This window comes from Orbicella faveolata, unplaced genomic scaffold (genome assembly GCF_042242905.1).
Source record: "Orbicella faveolata isolate gen_17 unplaced genomic scaffold, um_ofav_v1 contig_3, whole genome shotgun sequence".
NCBI classification, from domain to species: Eukaryota; Metazoa; Cnidaria; class Anthozoa; order Scleractinia; family Merulinidae; genus Orbicella; species Orbicella faveolata.
This window is the reverse complement of record NW_028301558.1, coordinates 4,210,810-4,237,494: the sequence shown is the minus strand read 5'-3', so window position 1 is coordinate 4,237,494 and position 26,685 is coordinate 4,210,810. Positions and strand designations below refer to the sequence as shown.

Sequence of the window (26,685 nt, the reverse complement as noted above, 5' to 3'; positions counted from 1 at the left end):
TCGGTGATTGAATAAAATCAATATGCGAGCGGGCACACTGAGATACGGCCGTCACGCAATATGCAGATCTCAAGCTGTGACTGACCTCTGTGTATGTTGCCTGTCTGAAATAAACTTTGTCTCAGACTTGTTTATTTATCGCTCTTTCCTTCATTATCTCTCCTATTAATTCCCTTTCCAATGTGCCTGCTCGTCATTGTTTCTTTAATTCAGGGTAACCAAATCTAACAGGCAAAGCAAACTTACCAAGACGAAATTAATTCCACTGAGGAAAGGACTAGATCGAAATGCTGAAATGTAAGGGATACCCAAATCCCTAGTGACATGGGTATCCCTTTGTAGGGTGTTTGTTTGTTGTCGTTTCTTTACTTCAGGTGGCCAAATCGACCGAAGATTAAAAAGGCAAAGCAAACTTTCAAAGACGAAAGGCGTTGAAGGGGTGAGGGGGGGGGGGGGGGGAGGGGGGAAGGATAAGAAATACGAAAAATTAAGAATTAAGGGATACCCAAATCCCTAGTGATATGGGTATCCCCTTCCAATATGTTTATTTGTTATCGTTTCTTTAATTCAGGGTAGCCCAATCGACCGAAGATAAAAAAGCAAAGCAAACTTGCAAAGACGAAAGTCATTCCAATGAGGAAAGGACTAGAAATGCTAAAACGTAAGGAATACCCAAATCCTTAGTGGCATGGGTATCCCCTTCCAATATGTTTATTTGTTATCGTTTCTTTAATTCAGGGAAGCCAAATCGACCAAAGATAAAAAACAGCAAAGCAAAATTACAAAGACGAAAGTTCCAATGAGGAACGAGGACTAGATCGAAAAGCTGAAATGTAAGGGATACCCAAATCCGTAGTGATATGTGTATCCCCTTCTCGAGTGTTTGTTTGTTCTCTTGTTTTTTTAATTCACGGTAGGCAAATCCACCGAAGATTAAAAGGAAAAGAAAACTTACAAAGACGAAAGTCATTCCAACGAGGAAAGGACTAGATCGAAATGCTAAATTGTAAGGGATACCCAAATCCGTAGTGATATGTGTATCCCCTTCTCGAGTGTTTGTTTGTTCTCTTGTTTTTTTAATTCAGGGTAGGCAAATCCACCGAAGATTAAAAGGAAAAGAAAACTTACAAAGACGAAAGTCATTCCAACGAGGAAAGGACTAGATCGAAATGCTAAATTGTAAGGGATACCCAAATCCGTAGTGATATGTGTATTCCCTTCCAGAGTGTTTGTTTGTTATTGTTTCTTTAATCCATGGTATAGCCAAATGAACCGAACACTAAAAGGCAAAGTAAACTTACAAACACAAAGGTCATTCGAGTAAGGAAAGGACAAGAAATGCTAAAATGTTGGGGATACCCAAATCCCTAGTGATATGGGTATCCCCTTACAATATGTTTGTTTGTTATCGTTTTTTGAATTCAGGGTAGCCAAATCGACCGAAGATAAAAAGGCAAAGAAAATTTACAAAGACTTCACCATTCAACGAGAAAATGATTGGAAATGTTAGAATGTAATGGAGAGCTGAATATTTGGTGTATGTAAATCTTTAGCGATACCGGTATCCCCGTCCAATACATGGCTGTGTACCGAGAACATTCCAAACGAGAATACAGCTTTACAAATCAGCAGTTTATTAGATACTCCATCTAATATAATTATCGTGTTTTTGAGACGCGCCCTATGAGAATATAATAGGCGTAAAGGGAAATAACCAGCTGTTAGGTTGACTATAATAATAATCAAAGAAAATATAATCCAGTAATCAATGTTGAAACTTGGCTTTATAATGTTAGGGAAAGTACGAGAAATGACATGTCGTATGCCCTTGGCCAAATGATCAAGCTCGTCTTTGGACATGTTTAAAAACGATTGAAAACATACCTTTTTAAAATCGCCTATGACTGTTTATAATTTTTGTAAATCTTAGTTACATGAACCATTTTATATTTTTGTATTTCTAGCACATTTTATCCTTTTTATAAATCTTTGCTTTAGTTTGTGAGTTTCTTTTTATATGTAAAGCGCTTTTGAATATTTCATAGTATTAGCGCTATATAAATGTATAATAATAATAATTATTATTATTGTTATTGTTATTGTTATTGTTACGGTATCCTTAATCGACCGATCATACCCATATTTTCAGTGACATGTTAAGGATAGGAGATTTCTAGTTTCACCTCATAATATTGCCTGAATACGGTAATTTTTTCAACCGTTTTTACTAATGATATTATGGAATCTTTGTGTCCTCTGCAGTATAGAGACAGTTGTGTACTTACTATCAGATTGGAGTCTCGGCAAACCCATAGCCAAAAATCGAGTTCACAAGAATCACTTTTTAAACCGACGCAGTATTTCACCGGTTACGTATGTCATACGGTGGGCGATCACTTTCACCGTTGGGCCAGCAACTGTCTTTCTGTCCCATCTCAAGTGCTTCGGGAAGCGACGAGCTAATTGTTCTTCCAAGTTTTAAATTAGTTTTAAGTTTTCTCTTCTTCTCTTTTTACAATAATATTCGACGTTTTTGCAAAATTTTCGCAAAACTAGCTTTTCGTTTTTCAACCCTGTCGGATATTTCTGGCTTTCGACATATTCTAAAATATTTCTATATTTTGCAGAATCCATCCTTTCAACATTTTCCGTATTTCCGGCGGAAATCCACTCAAATCCCGACTCGCATCGATGATTTAGACACGTGGAAAAAGCTCAAGGGAATAGAGGCCTCATAGAGGGGGTGGTGGAGAAGGGAGGTTGGGGTAGAGGCTAAGTAATTCATATCCCGTTAATGTTTGGACTAAATATTTTTTATCCCGTAAATTTTTCTTCAGTCAAAAATCAACAATTTTAATACAAAGATCTCCGGGGACACTCTCGGTCTACTTTAAGGCATAAATTTCTTTTTGTTACTTTTATTTCGACAGGAGCCTCAGTCCTTTCCGAGTTGAATGGGTGAATGGTATATTCGGTCGATTTGGCTACCCTTAATTCGAACTAAAGAAACGATAACACCTAGTCATATTGGACGGGGATACCCATATCACTAGAGATTTGGGTATCCCCTACATTTAGGCATTTATAGTTCTTTCCTCCCTTGAATGAATTTCGTCTTTGTAGGTTTTGTTTTCCTCTTCGTCTTCGGTTCATTTGGCTACCCTGAATTAAAGAAACAATAACAAATAAACACTCTGGGAGGGGATACCCATATCACTAGGGATTTGGGTATCCCTTACATTTCAGCATTTCTAGTCCTTTCCTCATTGGAATGACTTTCGTCTTTGTAAGTTGCTTTGCTTTTTTATCTTCGGTCGATTTGGCTACCCTGAATTAAAGAAACAAGGACAAAGAAACACTCCAGAGGGGGATACCCATATCAATAGGGATTTGGGTATCCCTTAATTTTTCGCATTTCTTTTTTCTTTTCCCCCTCCAACGCCTTTTGTCTTTGAAAGTTTGCTTTCCCTTTTAAATCTTCGGTGGATTTGGCTACCTAAATTGAAGCAACGATAACAAACAAACACTCCAGAAGGGGATACCCATATCACTAGGGATTTGGGTATCCCTTACAATTTAGCATTGCTAGTACGTTTCTCTCTTGATTGACTTTCGACTTTGCAAGTTTGCTTTGCCTTTCTATCTTCGGTCGATTTGGCTACCCTGAATTAAATGATTGCAAACCAACACTTTAGAAGGGGATACCCAAATCACTAGAGATTTGGGTATCCTACTTTTACTTGTTTCCCCCTGTCCAAAGATTTAAGCCTTGTCTACTTTATTTATATTTATTTTGGATTTCTTTCCAAAACAAAAAAAACCTCGTTAAATGGCATAGAGAAATGTTCGCCGGCGAAATCTAATAGGAGGGATGGTCAAGGAAAGAACGATAAATAAACAAGTCTACGACAAAATTTATTTCAGACATGCAACATACACAGAGGTCAGTCACAGCTTGAGACCAGTGTGCATATTGCGTGACGGCCGTATCTCAGTGTGTTCACGGTTCGCATATTGATTCAACCTCGTTCCCAGGGTCTCTCATCTTACCGCCCTCTGGAGCGAGCGACGAGAGACCTTCTCTCTTCGCTCGCTCCAGGGGGCGGTAAGATGAGAGACCCTGGTTGGGTCTGGTAGTGCTAGAATGTTCCTTTCTTGTTGAAAATAACGGCATTTCAAGGGTTATCGATAGGCACCAAGGGCATGTTCATACAAGGAACTTTGGGCACGTGATTTCGGTTCTGTATGTCGTTATACTGCGGACTCGGATCAGACAGTCTGTTCTAAATTGCGACTATTTTCAGCGACGTATTGTCTTTATATCAAGTAAAATAACGCTTTCATTTATTGAGACAAAAGCTTAGTAAGAAGATAATTGGGTTTTGAGCGGACTTGTGGATGATTTCACTTGCCCCAGTTTTAAGCTTTCAGTGTTTTGGGTACCCAAAACACTAGGGATTTGGGTACGGGGTACCCAAAACTCAGGGGTACCCAAATCACTGTGACACCGGTGACATCATACTTTCCCATGCTTAGTCGCCAGTCCTCCCGGGCGTGTAAACCGCGCGCGGGTTGCAAGCTCAACCAGGCTGAAGTTCAACTTATTTAATAAATGTAACGAATTTTTTGTGGCAAACTCCCCCCAAACAATCGGTATTCATTCCTTCGGATATCCGTTTAACAAATAGATTCCATGTTGCCGTGCGTCTGTTCAGTGTTAGTATAAATCTACTAGGTTTCTATCACGAATGCCGTTCTCTGATTGGTTACGCTACTCACACAAACTTACCAGTCATGTCAAGGCCTAAAGAAACAGCAATTTGATGCTGAAGACGGATTGCTACAACCTCATTTCCAAAAAGAAACTTTTCTTCGAAATGCGCGTTGTTCAAAATTAGGCTTTGAAAAAAGATTGTAGTATATTTATATTTACAAGAAAACCAGGTAGGAATTGGCAAGCACCATTCAGCTTATGCCTTTCTAACTGTCTTAAGGGATTGTATGTTTATACTGTCCAAACACTTATTGTCAAACAAAAACCCCGGTAACAAATTTCGTTTCTGATAAGTCTTCCTGCCATCACGTGAACCGTTTCCATTTGTCATATTATCCAATCAAATCCAAGTATGAGTACTCGTACGTTCTCGCAACCTCGACGCGTCCATATGGCGCCATAAGAAGTCGTTATGTTATCTAGCAACGTGTCTAACAAAACATCGCAGGCTCAGTCGATGCTTGACTCCAACCAGAAACGGCAATTTTCCCTCGAATGCCAAAATTACTTCAAATATATTCTAGCATCAGGGCGAAAGTGGAGGGAAGTTTACATCATTAAATAAACGTTGACTCTGTTTTTACTGACTAGTTCTTGTATATACAATAAGGGAAAACGTTGGCTTTGATATTAACATTCGTAAAATATTTACACAATAGAAATTTTAGCGTTTTTGGTTGCCTTCTGTTATCTCGTCACACCATTTGATGTTGCGTGACAAACTTACAGGAGCCACTGTCACGTCATCGTTTGCGTTATACCGAGTTAACTCAGATGAAAGGAAAGCTCGGAATGGCACTGTACTAAAGTATGAAAATACCAAAGATGTCCGCCATAAATAAAATGGATCTCGCCTTATCCGTTGAGAGGAATTATGAGACATGAACTTGAATAATGTGACACTGAATGTTTCAAGAGTAGCAGTCATCTGTGGCATCGCTCCCTTAAAGAAGGCTACACTTTTCGCGGACATATATTATTCGTTAACTGTCATTTTTGTAAGCTAAAGAATATTCAGCAGCAGTAGAACAGATGTTAAGAAAATGAAAATCTTCCCAATTGAGTTGTAACCCGCAGAATTGTTGCCTGAATGGCTTTGATCGCGACCATGAACAATAACAATCATGTCTTTTTGCCTTGTAGGCCTTTCTGGGTTCGTTGCTAAGGTTGCTTGATTGGTTGTTTCGATCCTGGTATTTTGCGTGGAGTATTGAGTTGGCTTTGTTGTGGTATTCGATAACTTCTTGTTGCCGCAAACTGAAAAAAAAAAATGAAACATAAAAAAAATGAGCAGATAAGACAGTTCAACACATTATAATCCTGCTATAAGCCCCTATTTTAACGCGACTGAAAGCTCGAATTAACACACTCAATTTCATCAACCGCGATAATGCCAACATTCTAACGGCATCTCCCATCCCCATCTCTCTATTCCGCCATGTATCCGTTCTTTCGTTTGTCCGTCGCTCTCTCGCACTCTCTCTCCGCTTTCCCCCCTCCCGTCCCATCCCCTCCCACCTCTCTCTTCCTGCCCTCCCTCCTTCTTCCCTTCCTCCCCGCCCTCTCCTCCCTCCCTTGTCTCCCCCCTTCAACCATCCCGTATTCGAAGGGATCCTTTGGCGTGTATAGCCTTTTAGTATAATATGTGAGTTGAATGAAATCCATAACGTTCTTCTCGGCACCGAAAACAAGTTCCGAAAATCTTAGAAATCGTAAAAAATAAAGAAAACTGATCGCATATTAAATTGCTTCTAATATACCAGGTTAACAAAGATAATCTGGCAATCTCGTTTGGCGATGGTTTGACTGAGATCCCGTGTTAATGATTTAGCAAGGAATGAAGTCAGTAATATTAACTTACCAACACTGGCCATTTTACATCCATAAATTTCGAGTCGTACACAGGGCCTTTCATTCTGTCCAGACAGTAACGGTTGAATTCGGACGAGTCGAGCTTTCAAGGGAACCGACAACGTGTTTTGCCTAGCACGTAAATTCTTTCTGTAACCATCAAAGATCTGGAGAAAGATACAGTCGTAATGTTGACAAGTTGATCCAAAAGAATTTGACACAACACCATAGGAATTTGAAACAATTTCCAAAGGTAATTTGACTGTTCTCATTTGCTTTTTCCTTAACTGGTTCTAGTAACTGCAAAACACAAACATCTGGCATTGCTTCTCTTTTCGCCTTTTCACTGTTATAAATTGTGGGACAACGAAATAATTCCCTGTTTGCACCCAACGTGCTCGCCTGGAAGCTAACTGAATATTTTGCGGAAAATGAAAAGAGTTTTGGACTTTTGTGTCAGCAGAGAGCTTCACGCGAGATGCCTACTCTTCCGAGAAAACATGGAACGTGCGGTGAATGAAATTACCTTTCCGTATTGATAATCAAACCAAGCTTTTCCATCACAGCTGTAGTTTAGTTTGTATCTTAAAGCCAGGTTTCCATTTGCTTGCACACCTTGCGTCGCTATAGCGGTGATAATAGAGTTGTTGACCAAGTCCACTTGTAGATACGGATTCATGTCCGAATCGTCCGCACACCACCCACCTAAGGACATTTGTTGAGCACTCCTGAGAAAAAAAACAGCAGTCCATCAAAAACCTAAAGCCTATTTATACAGAGCGCTCTGGCCAATCACAATGGTCACAGACAATACAACGAACCAACCAAACTCGAAGCAAACACAATAGATGAGAAAAAGCGCGGGAAAACGTGTGTGAGCGAGTCGCGATTGATTGATTGGGTGACAAAGTGTACCGAGCACTTTAAGCCAGTAGCTCAGCGTAGTGATTACTTTGATTTTAGTTTTTTAAAAAAACGCTTCATTAGAGATAGAATCGCTGGTGACCAAACTGGTTAACTAGGTTGGCATCACACTTTTGAATCGATTGGAAAGCATCTCGTATGACACTGACAATCAACTTACCCTTGGTTATGAAGTCTTGCCTCGGATGGTCTTGTCCAAAGACTCTTGAACGAGGAAGCTTTGATCTGAGAATCGTTAATACCACCAGACTGCATCCCCAAAGCATATGAACAAGCTGAAGAAGACATGATAAAAAGACGAGTGTAAGATAGATAAACTGTGGTCGGCCATATAAAGACATGGTGATAATTTGTTGGAACCATCAGCAAAGCGATACTGAGGTTGTCAACTCACCGATGGGTGTTGCATTTGTAGTGGCTGCTGCACCGTCTGTGGGTGAATCAGCCGACCCAGATCCCAAGGTCGAGGATTTTGATGGTGCTCCTGTTAAGGGTGCGTTGCTTACAGGAGAAGAATGCAGAATAGTTTGGGTTGTTGCCATGGCAGCTGTAGCTTGTGTTGGGTGAGGACAGGCTGAAATGAAACAATAAGAGAAAAGGTGAGATCGGCTTTATTAAGTGCTTATTTGGTAAATGATTATTCCAAAGTCAATTCAAAACCATGATAATATCTTGCGACAACTACTACCACCACCTCCAAAAGGACAATACTAAAACCTGTCCCTAGCAATGTTAGCTTTGCAAGATTAGGTGGGAGAGAAAGGATGTGAACATGGGCAATGAGTGAACGAGCGAGACCCCAAAAAATTAAGTATCTAGAAATAAATACGGCTGAAAATATAGATAGTCAACCATTACCAAGACATAAGGGTACTGCAACGTTTAACATATATTCTGAGCTCATCGTTACGAACATGACATCATTTTTCTTTTATCTTAAGTTAAACTCCATTTCTATCTTTTGATGGTTTGATTAAATTGATCTTTCTGTAAATTAATGTAATTTTATTTCTACCTTGTGTTCCCTGGCATCCGTACAATTCCAGTCTCAGACATATTGATCCAAGCTGGTTCCACGCAATAGGTCTCACTCTTATAAACCGTGCAACTATCGGGGAAAATAGCTTGTTCGTCACCACACCATCAGAATCGTTATTTGCCTTAAATATCTGCAGAGACAACAATTTTAAGATCAAATCATTGTTACTGCAAATTATCAAAGTGATTCCATTTGCTATTCATAATATAATAAGTAGATTAGAGTGAAATTGAAGCGTTGAAGTTATGTGAAAACCTTCACTATTTCTCCTGGTTTACCCCGCGAAAGAGGCGAATAAAACTCAGATGCTTCGGCAAGCAAGCTTATAACTGACAGTCCACGAATAGTATTGCTATCTTCGCCTCTAAACTTAAGTCGTCTTTTTCAGTATAAGTATATTCTACTTCTCTTAGTGTACTTGTGTGTGTTTTTTTCGCTTTTTTTTCCCTTCCTTTGCTTTTGGTGCATTCGCGCACCGTTTAGTTTTTCTTAACTACTTTTTATCCCACATTATGATCCTTTTGTGTGCCGTTGACAGCATTTTTATTCTTTTGGTAAGTCTTAGGGATCTTTAAGGTAGGCCTGTACATAAGCCCTAATGGCTTCCATGGGCTTCCTTGCCTTATACATTGATATGTTGTAAATGTATTTATAAATGCCAAAACAAAACAAGAACAAGACTGCGTAGGGAGATGTTTATTTAAAGTGTTAAAGGAATGTAGTTGTCAGTTTATAAGAACAACAATTTGGACAAGCACCGTTGAAAAAGAGACTCGTTCGCACACGTTTACCCACGCATCGCGCCAGCTACTTTTTTTTAACTTCAAGTTATGATTGGTTCACTGGATTGTCTGTTAATTGTGATCGGCCGAAGTAATAACTTTGGTTTTGGTTTATCAACGCTCACTTGAAAACCCGCTCTATAAGGCCATCCCTTAAATAATAATCATGGTATGACTTACAACAAGCGCCCCTTGGTGCGTGTATGAGAACCACTTGGCTCCATCACAGCTGTAGTTTAACGCGTACTCGGTCACCCAGTTACCATCTAAGATGTCACCCTGAGTAGCGACCGCTGACACGTTGGTTGTCTTCAGCAAATCAACTTGAAACCATTGCTCCATGTCTGTGGGCTCTGCACACCAGGCCCCAAACGAATCCGAACTCCTAAAATTGCGAGAGAAGCAGCCGTGGGTGAATTGGAATCTGACTATAGGCCTCTATTTAGTTTAACAGGTATGCTGTTCAAGGCTCTCAGTTTGCGGGAAAACTCAGAAAGGAGGGTGAGCTAAAAGAAAACACAAAGACGTTGGGGCTGTGTTCAATTTCAAATCGATTCCTGGTACAACGCCTTTAAATGAAAATGCGTTAGATTTATACACGAACATAAGCATGTCACCAGGACTCGCTATGAAACTGAAGCGAAGGGAACTCGAAAAAAGCCTTCCCACTTTGCCAGGTGAAGAGGGACACAAAGGAAATAGTTTCTGCTTTTTTGTGGCTATTTCGAGCAAAAGGAAACCACGACCGTGGTATTGCCTTTAATCCAAGTCTCATTGTTTTATTTTGAGTAAAACACCCGTCAATTGGAAGATACGCGAGAGGAAATAAATTACAATAACCCCCAGTTTGTGTTTTGAGGGAACTATTAAACAACAACATTTATGAATAAACCAATTTTAAACTATGTGAAGCTTTAGAACATGAATACTGCTGGCGACACTACTATGCCGGCAATAAGTTTATTTATGGTAAAGTTTATTTTGAAGTTCAGTGCAAGGTTTTACAACTCTTTCTTGGATGTAGCTTGGTTGTGAGCTAAGCGGCTGGATGTCCTGTGCCAATTAAAGATTACTCCTGAATTTACTCCGGCTGAGTAACTTGTACTTACCTAGTATTATTAAGCCTTCCAGCGGAAGGTTGTTGCCATATACTCATTGATGTGGATGCGGAAAGCTGGGAATCCTGTATTGAATGTGATGCCAGGCCAAGGGGTGAAGAACAACCTGTAGATTGTGACAAACATGATTTGGTAATGCTACATATTGGTCAAGTTATATTTTCAAAATCTTGCCTTGCCTGCCGCAGTTGTTTTTGGAAAGTTTTATAGAACATAGTTTGCTCAGTTTGCTTGATAACCTAAGTCAGTAAGCCAGTCAGTCAGTCAGTCAGTCAGTCAGTCAGCCAGCAAGTTGGCCAGTCAGTCAGTCAGTCAGTCAGTCAGTCAGTCAGTAGATAGTCAGCCATTCTGTCTGTCTGTCTGTCTGTCAGTCAGTCAGTCAGGTTACGTTGAGTCTGCAAGTCAATGAGTTAACAGTCAGTCAGTCAGTCAGTCATCAGTTTCACAAGTTAGTTAGGTTGTGACTGGGACACTTCAGGGCTCAATTTTTCAAACTTTTAAAAATTGTTATTGAAAAAACCTTTCATTTGTCTCATTTGCTCTCAAAATTTTGTTCATCTCAACACATAGAGAGCAATCTACATTTTAATTATACCATTATCTGTGTTTTAGCAAAACTGAAGCTGCCTTAAGAGAAGTTATCTTCTTTAGCTGTACATTTATAGTCAAAGGAAGCTCAAAACTCCCTAGCCTCAATCTCGCGCCGAATCACATTTGTGCGAAGCCTGGGATTAATCTTCAAATGAAATGCCTAAACAGTTTTTTCCTCTCATGTTAAATGCAAAAGAAAGTTACACATATCAGTTCAGCAAAACTCAAAATCACTACATCAGTCGTTTCCTAAAGTGAAATTAATAAGGAAAGTTCATTCCTACAAAGGTAGTAAAAAGAATTGTTTAAATCCAGGACAGTTATGAAATTGGCTCCAATTGAATCGAAACTGACCTACAGTCGAAGCACGAAAAGCCAAGGAAATAAACAGCAAATTATGCCCTTTCCTTCTTTTATCAATAAGTCGACTCGATCAGTGTTATTTCGGGAAAATCGAGCTAAGATAAGGGGAAGAATATGATCTGCCAGTCCTGGGCTGCCTGCGTGTGTTTTCTTAATTGGATTTTGCTTTGCTCAGCTGCCGTTTACAGTTTACACCTCTGTTTAAATTTTTTTTTTTTATTTCCTCAGATCGGCAGCTTCATCTCCTTCGGGTTGCATTCTCTACTCGGCGGACGAAAGAACAGCCAAATGGCTCCGAGTCCATGTATTTACTTTTGCAACAATAGCAAGCGAGAGCAGCTGTCAAAAGAAAATTAATTAACTGCTAATGAAAAATAATTACTTGTCTAGGGCCATTCATCACTCGGGACAGCCGACAGGTTACTGCTGATCGATTGTCTACAGAAATGAGAAGTGTGTTTACTGTAGTAATGGTGTTCATTGAGAATCTGAACTGATTTGATCGTCTTGGAAGTCATTTGTCTTGTAGGTATTTCAGAGAGGAACCGATAGATTAGGAAGTATTTGTATTCGATGCAGATTGCGTGCGAACATTCGCCAAAGTTTGTACATGTGTTTTTCTAATACCTAAACCTTCAAGGGGGTATAGTTGTACATTTTGCAGTTCCTAGTTATTGAAATCTTTTGAACAGAAAATCTTTCACAAAAAGCAACTAGTTTTCTTCGAAACTGTGTGGTGGGGTGAGTTTATGGGTGAATTTTTTATCACCTTTTCAATACTCCCAATATTACGGTGTATAATATTCTCAGTCCCTAATCAAAAGCTAACAGTGTGCCGTAGAAACTCGATGTCACTTGCGAGCCAAAGCAACCATTTAAAACACATTCAAGTCTCTGATTCGGTAGCAAAGAGTGTAAAACACAGTAAGTCTGAACCCTTTCTTTTCTTAATTCTATACTAGAATGGACTTCACGAAAGGTGAGCCCAAATCTGCTCTTGGGAATCTACTTTCTACAGTCTGGCACCACTGAGCCAGTGTGTTAGTCAATTCTATGAGCTTTGTTTAATAATTGTTAAATGTCCCTTTCAGTCTCTTGAAAACTGAACCTCACTGATTTATAATCTACAACAACAACACGGCTGCAAGTTGCAATGTGATAAACTGCCAGAGGATTTACGACACGGCAACAACAAAATGAATGATTATATATCACCCCAACTCCTTTCACACAAACGCTCGCCGTGAAGGTTTCAAAAGGTTAAACGTTCTCATTGTTAGTACTGATAGATTTGTTCAGTTTTCGCGCGAGAAAAATCATCCAATTAGTTAGGACATTTGGCTACTAAGACTGGCAAGCTCTAAGAGTGTAAAACACGCTAAGTGTAGAATGCTTCCCTAAGCTCTTTTACCTTGCTCCAAATGCAGATCTCAGTGATCGTAACATAAAAGATTTCAGCTTCAAAGTGTACAGAGTTTACGCAGGAAGTGTAATATATTTTGATCTGTTTAAGTAAGTTATTTTCTTCAGTTTTGGACTGAGCCAGGCCAACTCAAGGCACAGTATGTAACTTGCGATAATAAAGCAAACCATTAATGAGAAAGCGAGTGTCCATTACATGTCAGTTACAGAAATACAATGGTTTCCCTGCAAAGGTGTTTATCACGAACATTTCTTAACATATTTTAGAACTCCTAAACTGAAAGAAGTTAATTGTCAGATTCTTTTGAGAGACTCTAAGAAGGACTTGACTGTACTAAGATAAGATTTTCTAAGTCTTGGCAAGGAGAACCTGAATTAAGAGCCACAAATATTTTAGTTAACCGCACACATCCCTTTCTCTAACATTAAACAAGCCGTAATTTGCGAATTCACAAAAATGGAGGAATTTTTCTGTCCAACGAAGTGATCCATTCAACTCGTTTGATTCAGTTGTTTCATCACGAAATATTATCTGGCACTCCGCTGTAGCCAGTGATGGTGCTGTAATCGGAAAGTTAAATTGAATTGCCTTTAGCCGAAGAAAACTTGTGCAAGGTTTTCCGGAGTTCACATGCCGCATGGCTGCATTCACGAACGAGATACTTTTTAATTTTAGGGCTTATTTTTCCGCGATTCGCTTTTTTTCGCTGCCGTTTAGAGGCGTTAAACAGAACTTCCACATCCAATAATGGGCTTATGGTAGCTATAACGGAGGCTTAATTGCATCCCCGCTGAACAAAGCAAAGATCTTCAAGCGCTTTTCTTCCTAAATCTCGTTTACAACTGTTTCCATTTGCAGATGAATATGCGCCCATTCAGAACGCGTTACGAAAGCCGTGGAATTCACAGATTTTCCCTCTTAGGAACAACACCAACCCCTTGAAAACGGATAGAGAAAGTGTGAATAATCCCTACAGGGCCGGCTTACCTGCAATAGTTTCCTCTGTGGCTGTGAAGTATAGGATAAACACGTGAAAAATTACTGAACGCATCTCGCTAAAATGCTTCCTTGGGCCTTGGAGACTAGCTAAGTGTTTCTCCGCGCACGGGTACGAACTCGGAGCTTTACGAGATTACGCGTGGAAGCGTGGAAGCGTGGAATTTCAAGCTCTGATATCACTGTGCTAACTTCACTTTGTAATATGATTACTTGTCTAATCCTCAAAATCCGCAAATCTGTTGCCCTCAAGGGGTCAGCGCGCCAACCACCGGAAGGGAGTCGCATTGTTTACGCTGAAAACTATGAGTCGGGTGTGGGATAGCGATGCATCATGATCCATCACTGTCTGGAAGTAGCAAATTGCAGCGCCTCAAACGCGGGTCAGTACGGTCAAGCGGACATTCGCTTGTCAAAAACACCGTAAAAGTGCTCCATGGTGGCGCGGAGAAATGTCTTAATGGCTTAAGAGAACAATGGTAAGTGGTTTTGACGTGTTACATCCAAAAACGGGACGTGCTTTCCGCTTGTTACAAGCTTGCATGTAGTCGTAGACCTGCACATTTAACTGGCACCGAAAATTCGCCATGATTGTAATTTTCCGGCCCAGATTTCTGTGCTAAAACTGAACTTCAACGGATCTAAGAAGTACATTTATGTGAGATCGATACTCCTCTTTGAAAATTTGAGTGTTGCGTAACTACAAAACAGCGTGTTTCTACGTTCAGTAACAGATCGTAAATCTTCCTTAAACTGACAGTTAAAGGAATTTTCAGAAAGCCGAAAGTATTCGAGAAAAGCCATTAAAAATATCCATTATGTTATATCAGTTCTAAAGTACAATTTTTTTTATTAAGGTTGACAAGAAATGTTTTTTGTTTCGCTGCACAGAAAAAAGAAAAGCTGTAGTTCGATCGTTAAGGTTAATTCAAGCAAACTGAAATCTGGCAACTCCGTATTTTGCAAACCAGTCCACAATAGTTACAGCTTTGCGAAGAAAATGTTATGTCTCAGTTTTTCGCGTTTTCAAGTAGAAAAGGAACGGATTATCAAGTCAAGCCCATGTACCTATAAACGTTTTTTTTTTTCGCCTGGGTTTTTATGTAGGGTTAATTTCTGGGATGACCTCCGAACGGAATTGCGTTGTTGGTAAATATTAGTTTCAAATCCTTATCGTGAAGTGGTCGTTATCCCAGATTAAGGAATTTTTTTCTGTATCCTTGGCGTTTCCGTTTCTGGCTGTTTTCGCACTTGAGAGAGGAAGAAGCCCGAGATTACCATTAACAGTATCTTTAGGATTCGGTTTTATGGAAAACAAAGATTGTCGAGTCTTCTTATTGGCTACATGGGGATTTGTGCCATCAGTTCGGTTTTTCATTGAATCGCGTATCGCAGTTATCTATTTTATCAGTTTTTCATTGAATCGTGTATTGCAATTATTTTCTTCAGTGTAAATATAGAGCATGCAGTCGATTTATATATCATTTAACTGGCGAATTTAGTTCTAGATTAGTTTTTTGATTTAATTTGTCACGAGATGTTACTCATATGTTTCTTTGACTTTTTGTTTTTTCTTTGGGGTACACAATTTTAAATCAAAGGAAGATTGAGTAACATCATACTGTGTATTCACTTAGGTAAGGAAGAGGCGAGAATAGATAATAAAGAAATAGGAAAGCAAAAAGAAAGCAAGGATGAATCAAGAAAATTAACACGGTTTGAAAACAAAAACATCGGAAAATATTTCGTCGATAATTAGTAGTTTTTATTTTTCTTTACTCCGTTCAACTAAACAGTTCTACATCTATTCTGTTGTTGTTTTTTATTAATTCTCTCTTAACAGTCATCTTGTTTTTTGCGCAATCAATTCTTAGAAAAAACGTTGAAAAAACATTTTCGCTGATATACTTTCTAATCTGAAGAAAAAAGAGAAACTTTTTCGGAATCTCCCATCGTTCCGTCCAGGTAAAATTGTTTTACATGTTAACATATTTCCATTGCTTTATCTGTTATTTTCAAGTTGAATCTGTTGAATATGAACTGGGAACATATGTGAGGTAGATAAGTGCTGTATCGTATGACTTCGCATGCAATAAATATGTGCTAAGCCTGCGTGCGTACCAGGCACAGGCTAAGAGGTTAGACGGCAATTAATAACTGTCCGCAGGGGTATTTTCTTTCTCAGACACATCGGACATTAATCATTTCAACTTGACGCGCGAAATCAAAACCGTCCTTCCTTGCTTGCGGCACCTTTGTGTTGATTTATGATTTAGACTAAGTTGAGTTCTTCAGTTTTTCCGATAAGTTTAACGTACTTGAAAGGTCACATATGAGTTATGAGCCCCAAGATATACAACTAAGACTCAATAAATCTCATCAACATTCGAAGTATTGTTTTAAGAACTTCTCACCAAAACCACGCCATACTGATTGGAGTGTACAAAAGAGGCAACCGTTAAATGCTACAGTTTATTGGGGAGTTCAACGGGGGACTCGGAAATGTTTCTTGCAAAAGTGGGCTATCTGTTCGTTCGTGGCATTCGTAGAGACTAGTGTACACAAACAGGTTAGTGTACAAAAACAGGTTAGTTCATGGTACTGTAAAATATGCAGTGATATCAGCCCGCGGATATCGGAGAAACACCTCTCGATCGCGATATTCTGAACTTATAACTCTCAAAACAAAACAAAACAACGCTTGCTTAAGGACTTTAGTGAAAGCGCTTAGTTCTTTGTATCATAACGTTATCAGCTAATTCAACAAACTCTGAAAATTCCCGCCAAACAAACTGAATATTTGGCACTCAAAGCAATTTTCTCGAGACTTCGTTCAAGTTTTATCATAAAGAAATGTCAGAATTCTTTTAACAGGGATTATCTTCTCATTTTCACAAGATTTTTAAGCACTTTGGTGGAAATGCTTGTTTGGATACTGTCCAATTAACAACCTCAATCTTTTGGGCAACTCCTAAGTGATCGGAAATTTTCAGCTATTTTCAACGCATTGTTTTGACGTAATTAATCACATAATGAAACGGTACGCCACTGAAACGATAGGACACCGCGACGAACTTAGAACAGAAGCCCTCAGTAGTTTTCATTTGTAAGGACGTCGGGAGAACTCGTTGTCTAGGGGTGAAATTTCACTCATTTGCCCCAGTGTAACTTTTTAGAGGTTCGTTTACGGCAATTTTGATAAAGTTATTGCCTTTGGTCTAAGCAAACATGTGAGTGTCAAGGTTCAAAACCTGTCTGGAGTAGATGTGTCTTCTAAATGATAAATCTTCGACCTTGTTATCACTGAAAAATGTGATCATTAATCATTTCTATTTCTAGAATTGACAATGATTTGATACTTCAGGAAATACAAAAATCCTAAAACAACACGAAATCAAATAGAGAAACTGAGAAACCATTTGCAGGAATAAATTAGTGATAAAACAGCGGTAAATCGATAAACTAACAGTGACAACAGCTAACCAGTTATCTTTCGAATATATTGTCCTTAAAGACTGTTTATCGTTGTAAACTGTAAGGAAAAAATGCCACATTAATTTTGAGAAATCAGTATGCATTTTTTCAGTTTTAAAGCCGATATAACACTGCCGTATCAGTTAGTCGTAAAATTATTTAAACTTTATCAGAGCCACGTTTAATTCTGTTGACTGATTTGAAATTCGGATAGCATGGCCGTTTTAAACACGTTGTTTATTAGTTAAATTTAAACCGAAAGTCATAATTCAGTTGGGTGAGTAATCGTAACGCAATAACAAGTATTTTGTCTTATCAACTTTTTCTTGCGGTTTTCTACGGTGTTTTCTGGGAATCATGGCATTTATAGTTTTGAACAAGCTTTCCGCCTTGTAGAATTCGGTTATTTAAACAGACATAATACTGAATGACAAACTGTCGTACACGTAACAACATTTTGTATGTTGCGGTTTTAAAATACTGAATCGCAAGAAAATCGACTTCGCACGATTTGCAGGCCTCCTACTCACCCTCCCCTACACAGAAGTATTTCGTCTTCCCAGTGATCACTTCGAACCTAGCGTGAAGAATTGACTGTGAGGAAAACATAAATAATGTCGGGTTGGCGGTAAATTTGAGTTTATTTTGCTTCGTAAGTGTTCTTAGAAACTATTTTAAAGTATTGTCACCATATTTACCTACATTTTGGCAATTGTGGAGTTAAAATGGAGTTGTGATTTGTGGCTAAAAACCTTCGTAAGAGCATGTCAAGTTTAGGTCTTGTGACTGTGATGTCCAGCAAGGATGTTGGACAAGGATGTATGCACCAAACTCCCAAATACAACGGAACTGCAACATGTAGCTCTAGGTAAGTATGACTTAAATTTATAATTTTTGATTTGATTTGGTGTGAGAAGTAGGCGCCCCCTTTACCTCGCACCAGAATGGCACTTTTCAAGTACTCTGCTATTATTCCAGAGAACTTATGGTTTAAATATGTCAAATGTAAAATTTTTAACCTAAAATTGATGTTTTTACCACAACTGCTGCTAATCCCGCAATCTGATTGGCTAATTTGCGGTTGTCGACAACAGTCCAGACAACGCTGCTCGCCTCAATGTGTCACGCTCTTGATCACGCTCTGAAAAAAACATTTTCTTTGACGTTGATATTGTGGTAAAAAACAAATCTAATGTGGTTTAGCATTGTCTGTACTCTTATCGACAATGATATACGTCATCACAGTGGTCAAAATTTGTTGTGGACTCACGAGGCACAGCCATTTTGACCACTGTGATGGCGCATATTGTTGTCGATAAGAGTACAGACAACGCTTAACCACATTTGATTTGTCAACTAACAGGTTGCTGAAAAATTTTACAATTTGTTTTTAGGGAAAAAAACCTGCAAATTTATAATGTTGTTCATAGTGCAGGGCTTGACTTTCAGGAAAAAATCCTTGGGGCAAGCTGGCCCCTAAGTTTTCAGATTTAGTTGCCAGGAAAAGAATTTCAGTGAAAAGTGTGAAAAGTTAGTCGCCAGTGACCTTAGTGGTCCCAACGAGCTCTGTAGTGGCATTTTTTCCACAGTACACTTGTATAAGGAAGTGCCAGTAAAATTAAGGTTGAATTGTGCAATGAAATTCTCTGTGACTTCTCGGTAGTAAGAAAATAGCTTTTGCATTTTTTTTTTTAAAGAGAAAAGCTGGAATACATCCTGCTTATTAGTGTTTTAGTTGTACCAATATACTGTGGACGAACCTTAACTGAACTTTTAAACTACATACATTGTCGTGCCATGTAAACTATTGTCAGAGAGAATTTAAGAAGTGCATTGAGACTTCGGAATCTTATGGGGTAGAAGTGTCATGATTGGTTTTGCCAATATTTCTATTATTTTTTAATTAGTAAATGGGTGCATCTTCTCAAAGTGCTTTTGTGAAAACCATTGTTTTGATATTGTCCAATTAGCGGTAGATTCAAAGATTGGATATATTCCCCATCTTGTTTTGGCCTGTTAGTTCGCCATTATTAATCTTTTGATAGAACAGAGGGGCCCACTAAAAATAGACAGTGATCATTAAAGATGTGGATATATCATTTATATATAGAAGGAAATCTCTGTTACAAAAGTACCACAATAAACAATTTAGCAGTTAACATGACAGAAAGGTTCATATTTTCAGGTTATTTTAAGAACTTAACAAAGTATTGCCAAAGTAAATATCATTTTGCATTCCTGTGTAGGTTGATTCCGCTTTGGTTCTATTGTGGTTAACAAGTCATTCTTTGAGGTGCCAAACATTCTCTCATCATTAATCATCCATACTATGATTGATAGGGAATCAATACTCCAGGAAATACTAAAATACCAAGCAATATGAACTGAATGGAAAGATAGAGTCCACTGATGAGAAAATTGACAGCAGAATCCATCAAAAATAATATTTGGATTGTCTTTCAGTTCCCTTTTATTTGATGCCACATAACTGAACCTCAAACAGCTTACATGTAACTTGTAATGTCTAAGATTAAGTAGTACCACTGATACACTGAAAGGGAACTATTATATATTTACTAATAATTTATGAAGTACAGGGATTTCAGTGCGGTACACATATTAACAGTTATCATTATTTTCAATATGTGTTATTTACTCCAGTTTTTGGGCAATGTCAGGTTAAATCCTGAGGTCACTAAGTGATCAGATAATTATACTCTGTACCGCTTTCCGGTTGATTAGCTGCTAGAAAGTAAAACTTGCATCTCTTCTAATTATATTCTTCTGACCTTTAGATTTAAACAAAGCAGTATGTCACTTGAGATTGGTTACAAACAACCAATTCTTTTTTCGATCTCAAATTAAGAATAATACAGTTCTGTTGAATTGAATTAGTAAATGAAAAGAAAAATAGACAATGAACCAGAAATATGTTCTTTAACAAACTAAGTGGATGAACTAATGGCAATTTAATGTTGTAACTTTCCTGCATTCATATTATGATAATTTTGCTGTAGCTGCATGAAAAATTATACACAAAAATTACATTGTAAAATTGGGTTTGTGGTTCAACAACATGCAGTGTTACAGTTTTGCTAAGTTAACTTTACAGCTTTTTGCCAGTTAAAAGTAATTAAAGATAATATTCTTGTCATGCCCAGATGTAATTCAATCATGCATATTTTCTATTCATTTTCTTTCTCCTTGGTTGCTAATTGATAATCACAACAAATGCCTTTTGTGTAGGCTGTGCCTACTATTTTATTGCATAAATGTCAATCAACTTCTGAATGATTCAAATGTCACGTTCACTAGTTCTAATACTTGTAGTTACTCAAAAGGAATTTCTCACTTTTGCTTATAAGAAGTTGAAAACTGGACAGAGATAAAACATGATTTCTTCCGTGAAAGACTTATCTGTTGTTTAATACCATGACTGTGTTCTTGTGGCTTTCGGTAAGCAGCTATGGTTTTACAACAGGGTTACCACCCCAACTTTTTAATAAACATGTCACTCTTCAGTACTCATAAATTAATAATAAATATTAACAAGTCTTGGAAATTAAAAAGATTTGTAAACATGGACAACATAGTTTCAGTTTTCTAACTTTTGTGTGGTTTATAGATATGCAAACAGAACCTATTATGATAAAACATCTTCAGTAACTTACATGGTTTGCGTTGTTGTGGCTTTTCCGGTATTGAGCTTGTTGCCTGGGTGGGAACGCCGGAAACGAAGGTCATCATGCGTTGGCCAAGTGTGGCAAAATGACTGAGAGCCAAATATTTTCCTGTGCGGCCTGTCACCTAACTCAGTCAGCAAGTATTTATCAAACCACCTTTATTAAGCTAAGATGGGCAGCTCTTTCCCAGACAGGCTCTTATCAATCTGTCTGGTTTTACGTAGGTCTGCTCATGGAAGAATTGTTTCATCACCCTGGAATGTAAATGTCCCATTCCCGACCTGTACACATGATTTCAGGTTGTTATTACATGCACAATGTACATATATACAAAATGTACCTGTAGAGGGGGAAATTGCATGTATGGTGTATTTTTCTTATCTTGATTTACATTTTACATGTATGTCTGGACAGACAGGTGCTCAGTATGGTATGGAAAATGCAGCCAAATGTTGTAGAAGCTCACTGCCTGACTCCTGGGACAACATGGCTTTCAGTGGTATTTTTCTTTGGTGAGACAAACATTCTACTTATTGTTGTTTTTTTTTTAATAAATGACACTATTTTCTGTGAGGTTCCTTTATTAAGAATTCTTGATTTACGGCGTCATTTAGTCTGAGGTGTCAGCTGAATTGGCCGCAAAAGGCAAAAGTTTTAAAATATTATTATGCTGGCAAAGGTGTGAACATGGTTCCAGAAAAATTGTATACATGCCAAATAATATCCGGTTTCTCTGTATGTACCTGCTCTTTAAAAAAAAGTTTTTCTGTGGTTTTAAAAACCAGTTTTGATATGCTAAAGCAATAAGTTCCCTTAAAGTCAGACAATTCAGGCCACGTGGTCACAAGACACCCACAGTTCACCATTCAGTTTATCCACAAATGCATCTGGCACTTGTAATTGTAATTTCTAAAAATGTACTCTGAAGTCTCTCAGCTTTCTTCCAGTCTTCAGTAGTAGGAATGTTTTCATTTGAAAAGCAGAGGAACTAAGATTAATTAAAAAAAAACAAAAACCTTCTTGTGTATGGGAGTAAAGGAAGTTTGTAACTGATAATGCCATAATTGAGATAAAAGAAGGTTACTAGTGGCAGCGAGACTCTTGTTTACAGATACAGTATGTTGACAATAAGCTTATGATTAGGAACCAAACCATTTGGAGTCATCCATTTTCATTTGATTTTCACCAGTATGGTCTGGGTTGACAGAATTTAAACTCTACATTACAATAGAGCATTGTCATAAATTAGTGCATGATGTCACAAGAATTGAGACACATGTACCATATTTGAAAGAAAAAAAAGGAAACTTGATTGTAGTTGCTTAGTTTTCAAGCATACTTAGCAATCAATCAAAATTGTTGTAAACTAGTGTTCTGTGTGACCGTAAATCAAGCAGCACTTCTAATAAAGCCAGGGCTGCCATGGTCCTGAAAAGTCAGGGAAAATCAGATTTTTGTTTAAGGTCAGAGAAAATTCAGGAAATTTTGTATCAGGTCAGGGAATTTCTAAATCCCTGTTCAAAGTCAGTATAAAGTCAGGGAATTTTATCTCTAGGTTGCTGCAAATTATTTTTACATTGTTTTGTTTACTGCAGTCAAGGCAATTTAATTTGTTTTAAAAATTACCTGTAAACCATCTTAAATTTTGTTAATTCATGGCCAAAAAAATCATCCTGCACCATCAGTGAAAATAGCTTTACAGTCAGTGAAGAACCAGGAAAAAGGGACTCAGGGAATTTTGTCTATTCCATTAAGTGGCAACCCTGAAAGGAGAAATCAAAAGCAGGGAAATAATGTTTACATAGAGAATGTAAACATAAACAAGCTGCATATTTCATTTATTTTATTGGTTAGAAGCAAAAGAGTTTCAGTGTTCTTTCATGCATGAAATGATGCATGTATACAGTATCTCCCCCCCCCCCCCCCCCCCCATAATTTTATGTTTTTCCTTGAGCATGCCAATCCCTGTCTATCCCTGGTATTTTATCCTGTTTTAGCACTAAGAATTTTTAAGGTTTAATTGCAAATATTGCTGTTAATGTTACTCATTCTTCACTAATGGTTTTTAATTTCTGTCCAAATTACTTTCAGCACACTGAGGTGGAGACCATAACACTGAAGTGCTAGACACACCATGGCAGCATACATGAAGCTGCATCATAAGCTGGAAACAACACTAGAAGCCTACAGTGCCACACTACTCCACAAACAGGTAATTACAACTTGAACTTCATGACATTGTAAAATCTGTCCACCCCAGGTATACATGTAGCTTGGGGTCTCCTCTTAATAACCCACAGAGTGTACATCTGTTGCTGCTGCTGGGCAGGGTCCAGTTTCAAGCCTTTTAGTCTGAACTGGTTGTACATACAGGACATTTGCAGATACAGTTGAATCCATTTTTTTTTAAAGCCTCAGTTGTTTCAACCTAGTCCCCTCATTGTTTGAAGCAATCTTTTGCTCATGGCAAATCTTTAGTAGAAATTTACCCTTGATTTTTTAGCTCCAGATTTTCCATTCTCCCAGCTGGTTCAAAAAAAAAATTAAGGATTGCATAGAGCTTACTTTCAAAATTACAGCAAAATTTTGGCGATATGTAGATTCTGCAGAAGGTTTCTGTGAATGTAGGATACTTTCTTTTCACCCTGGGGACCAAAGCAGTTTAAACTTCTGAAAAAATACTACAGGTCTTATAAGTTAAACCACTCATTTGGCTTCTCTTGATTGAGCAAATATACACCAATGCAGCTAATGAAATGTATAATATCTTTATGAACTACTTTTCTCTGGATAAAATACTACCATAGATATCCTTTTGCAATCCCTGTCAAAAGTTTATTGCAAAAAGTCCACTTTATTCCTTGAAACAGGAATGTCGCATTTAAGATACAGGTCAAGGTATCAACTCAACAGTTCTCTTTTTTGTTTCTCAAAGTAACACGTATAGCAATGATCCTTTTAAAGGAACGTCTCAGTGATTGGAGCACTTTCTTCCCAATTCTCTGTCTCTGTGATGACATCGTCACAGCTTAATTCTCGAGAGGCCTCCCATATTGCAAACTCATCGTCATCAAAGTCCAGGATGGGAAACAGGGGCGGCTGGGGCACCGCCTTGTTCATGTCATTCTGTGAGCGCACTCGACGCAGATTTTCTCGCCATTTTTTGGCTTTTCCCTTTGGATCACCGCACTGCAGGTCATTCCAAAAGAAATTTGCCTTCCTTTCCATGGCTTGCAGTTTTTCTTCTAGCGCCATTTTACGAATGCCGCATTCACTGTAAAGAGAAACAACGTGTTTTTAATTTAAGGGAGTTTATCTATGTACCGTGGAGTTAATAATATTGAAATGAGTTGAAAGTTACTTAGCGCTAGGCAGTGGTGCGTTAGTTTGCTCGTGTATTAAAGCTAACTTACTGTACGTCTTACTATGATACGATTACGAAAATGAGTTTTTAGGAAATTGAATTTTAAGACGTAGGTTTCCCCACAGATCCAAGATACATTGAATAGTCTCGCTCTGTCTACTTACACAGTGCAAAGGCCAAAAATACCCTTGCAGTAAATCTATTCTGTGAGAGTTGAATTTGAGTAGCTCTGTTAAAAATTCTTGCAGTTTTCCAGTCTCTTTTTTGCTTTTAGTTCTTTATACTCACATGATGTCAGACATCAGCATTTGGCGCTTTTCTAAAGCTTGCCCCAGTCTACTCTCAGTGAGTTCTACTTGAGCCATCAGATGACTTCTGGTGTTTCTCGTCATCTTTCCTTTTTCTTCTGCTGCTCTTTGTCGCTGCTTGCATAACTCCACAGTGCTCCTGTGTGGAGACATGGAAACAGTTAGCATGCCAATTGCAAAGTTATTTAGCATTTTCTTGTGCAAACTTGTAAATTCAATGTAGAACACGAGACCCGTTGTTGTTTCGAAGTCGAATTTTCATTGGAAACTAGAAAAGATGATTTTACTTGACAAATGGGCGGAAAAAAATTGCACACGTCTAGTGAACAAAGTTCAATCACAATTCTTACCTTGTAGTTTCAATATCTTCTTCAATTATTCTGATTGTTTCATGCAAATTGCAGAGTTCATTTTCCATTTTTCTCCTGGAGGAAAAACAAACATATCTGTTATCCGCAAAAAAAAAAAAAAAAACCCCGCAAGAAATAACTGAAGAAAACTAACCTAACAAGCAGCTATAACGATTCTCACCTGGACTTGACTTTTCTTTGCTTGGAACCAAAACAGTTTAAACGTCTGAAGAATTGTAAAACACCCATAATCACAAATTTGAGAATAAAATATCAGACGAAAATTTAACGCGCAACTTGCACAGTGTTTTTCAACTGAATGTGTCTACGTACGTTGAGTGACTATTGTGATGTGTTTAACACGACGCGCGCGCGCTCGTGCTCGCGCAAGTTAAGGTGATTGCCATTCCCCAAAAAATTTTGGGTTGAAAACGTAAAACCTTTTACAACACTAGTGTCATTTCTGAAGGGGTAAATCGAACAATTTTAATGCTGCACAGCATATATGTACTGCTGTGAGAATATGAGAACATAAGAGGAATTAAGAAAGCCCTCACGGCGGCTCTCGTGAATGTGCCTTGTTATCTGAAGGAAATAGGGCGTTCTTTTACGCATAACTTGTACGAGCGTAAAAGGAAAGGGAAAGGAAAGGAGAGGCAAGTAACCACTGAGCAATGGAAGTTGACTTAACTTTCTTTGCTATTTTGGACAATTTTCTGTTCAAATATTCGTTAAACGTGGATATCGCAATTACTTGGTTTTGGAAAAGTGGTCCGAAAAATCTATCTTTCTTCAGCAACAATGAAGTTTGCCTTGACTGTCTGCTACGTGTATAACGTAATCCTAACCAAGATGAAACTCTTTCGATTATATTAAACACAAATTTGTATGTTTAAAATTTAACGGTTTATTTATTTTTTATTCTATTTCAGTGATACGCTTCATCATGATGTCAAGAGTGAGGTGAAAATGACAGCTGTAAGGAGAAAGCAACAGTTTGAATCAAAGTTATACTGTGAAACTCTTTTCTCTCGTCAAGAGAGATATCACACTACTAGTGTTATTTCAATTCGAGTTAATTTCTAACTTGCAATGGAAATTTTCTTGTTTGCTAAGGTAGGTTTTCAGTATCATCTCGCTTTTCCTTACAAATTGCAGATTTAAAGAGTTTTGCTGAAATTGAGAGGGAAGTCGGAAAAAATGTCAACTTCAGGTGTGAATAAGTAGACTGTTCACAGCCCTCTATTTTCTCATGTTTTTATTCGATCGTTGAACCCGCCGAGAGAAAGAGAGTCTCAACAAACCACAAGACAGTGTTTTTTTTTTATTTTTTAAAGTGTTTGAGAGCCTGCATGAAAGAGAATTTGAAATTAATGTTAAGAAATTGTTGGTGAACCATTTCATTTTGTCTAAGAATACTGAATTGCATGTTGTGCACAAATAACGGTTCTTTATTTTAAACAACTAAATTTTTCCAGCCAGAGGTCGACTTCACGACTTTCTGGAGGCGAACTTGAATTGTCACTAGGAGAAAACGTAACAGACCAGTAAAGTAAAACAGTTACTGCAGTTTGTGGAAGCTCTGTGGTGGAAGAACTTCTCATGTAATAAAGACTACAATAAAGCGACTCTTCTCCGATCAGAA

General features: G+C 38.1%; 2 protein-coding genes and 1 long non-coding RNA gene across 7 annotated transcripts; 1 reads left to right on the top strand and 2 right to left on the bottom strand.

The window, feature by feature from the left end:
• Positions 1-5,336: 5,336 nt before the first annotated feature.
• On the bottom strand, positions 5,337-14,132 carry LOC110050813 (EGF-like repeat and discoidin I-like domain-containing protein 3). Its single transcript, XM_020756778.2, has 9 exons — positions 13,853-14,132; positions 10,480-10,594; positions 9,551-9,755; positions 8,565-8,718; positions 7,944-8,123; positions 7,710-7,824; positions 7,152-7,353; positions 6,636-6,792; positions 5,337-6,031 (listed from the first exon to the last, which is right to left on the bottom strand). The coding sequence occupies exons 1-9, from the start codon at positions 13,914-13,916 to the stop codon at positions 5,778-5,780; spliced, it is 1,446 nt and encodes a 481-aa protein (XP_020612437.2). The 5' UTR covers positions 13,917-14,132; the 3' UTR covers positions 5,337-5,777.
• A 91-nt stretch (positions 14,133-14,223) lies between these two features.
• Positions 14,224-26,685, top strand: LOC110050827 (uncharacterized). Of its 5 annotated transcripts, none has more exons than XR_016209894.1 (4): positions 14,224-14,340; positions 21,433-21,530; positions 23,110-23,230; positions 25,973-26,685. It is a non-coding gene; the product is annotated as an uncharacterized LOC110050827 (long non-coding RNA). The 5 variants fall into 5 exon arrangements; XR_016209895.1 differs by lacking the exon at positions 14,224-14,340 and adding an exon at positions 16,248-16,430; XR_016209893.1 differs by lacking the exon at positions 14,224-14,340 and adding an exon at positions 16,440-18,203.
• On the bottom strand, positions 23,940-25,289 carry LOC149106115 (uncharacterized). The gene is made up of 4 exons (XM_089298199.1): positions 25,222-25,289; positions 25,041-25,115; positions 24,671-24,829; positions 23,940-24,292 (listed from the first exon to the last, which is right to left on the bottom strand). The coding sequence occupies exons 1-4, from the start codon at positions 25,287-25,289 to the stop codon at positions 23,977-23,979; spliced, it is 618 nt and encodes a 205-aa protein (XP_089154325.1). The 3' UTR covers positions 23,940-23,976.